General features: G+C 49.9%; 1 protein-coding gene across 1 annotated transcript; it reads left to right on the top strand.

The window, feature by feature from the left end:
* The first annotated feature begins 64 nt into the window (after nt 1-64).
* On the top strand, nt 65-1,361 carry LOC111648431 (phospholipid-transporting ATPase ABCA1-like). The gene is made up of 4 exons (XM_023398286.2): nt 65-235; nt 493-624; nt 734-1,011; nt 1,095-1,361. The coding sequence occupies exons 1-4, from the start codon at nt 69-71 to the stop codon at nt 1,343-1,345; spliced, it is 828 nt and encodes a 275-aa protein (XP_023254054.2). The 5' UTR covers nt 65-68; the 3' UTR covers nt 1,346-1,361.
* The last annotated feature ends 1,444 nt before the right edge of the window (nt 1,362-2,805 follow it).

Genomic DNA, 2,805 nt, shown 5'->3' with positions numbered 1-2,805 from the left:
AAAAAATATAAATACAGACAAATACAGAGCAGTGAGGTGTATCTCTACCTTGTTTTACAGCTGTATGTATGGAGGAGGAGCCGGCTCACCTGGAGCCCGGCGTCTACATCGAGAACCTGGTGAAAGTTTACCGTCACGGTAAGAAACTGGCAGTGGACGGACTGACGCTTGGCTTCTATGAGGGACAGATCACCTCCTTCCTGGGACACAACGGAGCTGGGAAAACAACCACCATGTGAGTCCAATACAACCAGGTCTAACACAAACACAGATACAGAGCTGTAAAAACCAGAACCATCTGAGTCGAGATAGACCAGTATCAACCAGAATCAACAAGTACAGATCAAGTACTGATACAAGCACAAAAACAGATACACATACAAGGTTACTAACAGGTACAGGTACAGTTTACCTGTAGAGGTACAGACATAGATTTTGACCCAGATCCAGTTTGCTGTATCTAAGTAGTCTTGTCATGTCCGGTCCCTGCAGGTCCATCCTGACTGGTCTGTTCCCTCCCACCTCTGGCACCGCCTACATCCTGGGCAGAGACATCCGGACGGAGCTGAGCACCATCAGACAGAGTCTGGGAGTCTGTCCACAGCACAACGTGCTCTTCAGCATGTGAGTCCTGCACCACGACTGTCCTCGGTCTGTTTCTCTGCACCAGAGGTGGAAAAAGGTTTCATCCTGTTTATCATGTGACCATGTTCGTGTTGTGGCACCCCTGCAGGCTGACGGTGGAGGAGCACATCTGGTTCTACGCTCGGCTCAAAGGCCTGTCGGAGGAGCAGGTGAAAGGTGAGATCGAGCAGATCCTGCAGGACACCGGGCTGCCGCACAAACGCACGTCCAGGACCAGCACTCTGTCTGGGGGCATGCAGAGGAAACTGTCTGTGGCTCTGGCCTTTGTTGGCGGGTCAAAGGTCGTGATCCTGGACGAGCCCACGGCTGGCGTCGACCCTTACGCCCGCAGAGGGATCTGGGACCTCCTACTGAATTATCGACAGGGTGAGTCTTTCCGATTCGTCTGTTTTAATCAGCTGGTTATATTCTCCAGCTGGACTTGATCTGAACATCCTGTCTCCCATCAGGTCGGACCATCATCCTGTCCACTCACCACATGGACGAGGCGGACATCCTGGGGGACCGGATCGCCATCATCTCTCATGGGAAGCTGTGCTGTGTGGGCTCGTCGCTGTACCTGAAGAACCAGCTGGGGACGGGCTATTACCTGACGCTGGTGAAGAAAGAACCAGAACCATCACTGAGCTCCTGCAGGAACTCGTCCAGCACCGTGTCCTTCACCAAGAAGGTCTCAGCAGTTAACCCTAACCCAGTGTAGTACTGCTCCTTCAGTACTGTACCCAGTGTAGTACTGCTCCTTCAGTACTGTACCCGGTGTAGTACCGGTCCTTCAGTACTGTACCCAGTGTAGTACTGCTCCTTCAGTACTGTACCCGGTGTAGTACTGCTCCTTCAGTACTGTACCCAGTGTAGTACTGCTCCTTCAGTACTGTACCCAGTGTAGTACTGGTCCTTCAGTACTGTACTCTGTGTAGTACTGCTCCTTCAGTACTGTACCCAGTGTAGTACTGCTCCTTCAGTACTGTACCCAGTGTAGTACTGCTCCTTCAGTACTGTACTCTGTGTATTACCGTTCCTTCAAACCTGTACCCGGTGTAGTACCGGTCCTTCAGTACTGTAGTCAGTGTAGTACCAGGCCTTCAGTACTGTACTCAATGTAGTACTGGTCCTTCAGTACTGTACTCAGTGTAGTACTGGTCCTTCAGTAGTGTACTCAGTGTAGTACTGGTCCTTCAGTACTGTACCCGGTGTAGTACCGGTCCTTCAGTAGTGTACTCAGTGTAGTACCGGTCCTTCAGTACTGTACTCAGTGTAGTACCAGGCCTTCAGTACTGTACTCTGTGTAGTACTGGTCCTTCAGTACTGTACCCGGTGTAGTACTGCTCCTTCAGTACTGTACCCAGTGTAGTACTGCTCCTTCAGTACTGTACCCGGTGTAGTACTGCTCCTTCAGTACTGTACCCGGTGTAGTACCGGTCCTTCAGTACTGTACTCAGTGTAGTACCAGGCCTTCAGTACTGTACTCTGTGTAGTACTGGTCCTTCAGTAGTGTACTCAGTGTAGTACCAGGCCTTCAGTACTGTAGTCAGTGTAGTACCAGGCCTTCAGTACTGTACTCAATGTAGTACTGGTCCTTCAGTACTGTACTCAGTGTAGTACTGGTCCTTCAGTAGTGTACTCAGTGTAGTACTGGTCCTTCAGTACTGTACTCAGTGTAGTACCAGGCCTTCAGTACTGTACTCAGTGTAGTACCGGTCCTTCAGTAGTGTACTCAGTGTAGTACTGGTCCTTCAGTACTGTACTCAGTGTAGTACTGGTCCTTCAGTACTGTACTCAGTGTAGTACCGGCCCTTCAGTACTGTAGTCAGTGTAGTACCAGTCCTTCAGTACTGTACCCAGTGTAGTACCAGGCCTTCAGTACTGTAGTCAGTGTAGTACCAGGCCTTCAGTACTGTACTCAATGTAGTACTGGTCCTTCAGTACTGTACTCAGTGTAGTACTGGTCCTTCAGTAGTGTACTCAGTGTAGTACTGGTCCTTCAGTAGTGTACTCAGTGTAGTACTGGTCCTTCAGTAGTGTACTCTGTGTAGTACTGGTCCTTCAGTACTGTACTCAGTGTAGTACTGGTCCTTCAGTAGTGTACTCTGTGTAGTACTGGTCCTTCAGTACTGTACTCAGTGTAGTACTGGTCCTTCAGTAGTGTACTCTGTGTAGTAC

The sequence above is a fragment of the Seriola lalandi genome, unplaced genomic scaffold (genome assembly GCF_002814215.2).
Source record: "Seriola lalandi dorsalis isolate HSWRI2012SDOR001 ecotype SW California unplaced genomic scaffold, Sedor1 jcf7180002038939, whole genome shotgun sequence".
In the NCBI taxonomy this organism is placed as follows: domain Eukaryota; kingdom Metazoa; phylum Chordata; class Actinopteri; order Carangiformes; family Carangidae; genus Seriola; species Seriola lalandi.
The sequence above is the reverse complement of the archived record's forward strand: the minus strand, read 5'-3'. Positions and strand labels throughout refer to the sequence as shown.

Coding starts and splice junctions, on each gene's coding strand:
- LOC111648431 (XM_023398286.2), top strand. CDS start 69: ATGGAGGAGGAGCCGGCTCACCTGGAGCCCGGCGTCTACATCGAGAAC. Junction 236..492: donor GCTGGGAAAACAACCACCAT/GTGAGTCCAATA, acceptor CGGTCCCTGCAG/GTCCATCCTGACTGGTCTGT. Junction 1,012..1,094: donor CCTACTGAATTATCGACAGG/GTGAGTCTTTCC, acceptor GTCTCCCATCAG/GTCGGACCATCATCCTGTCC.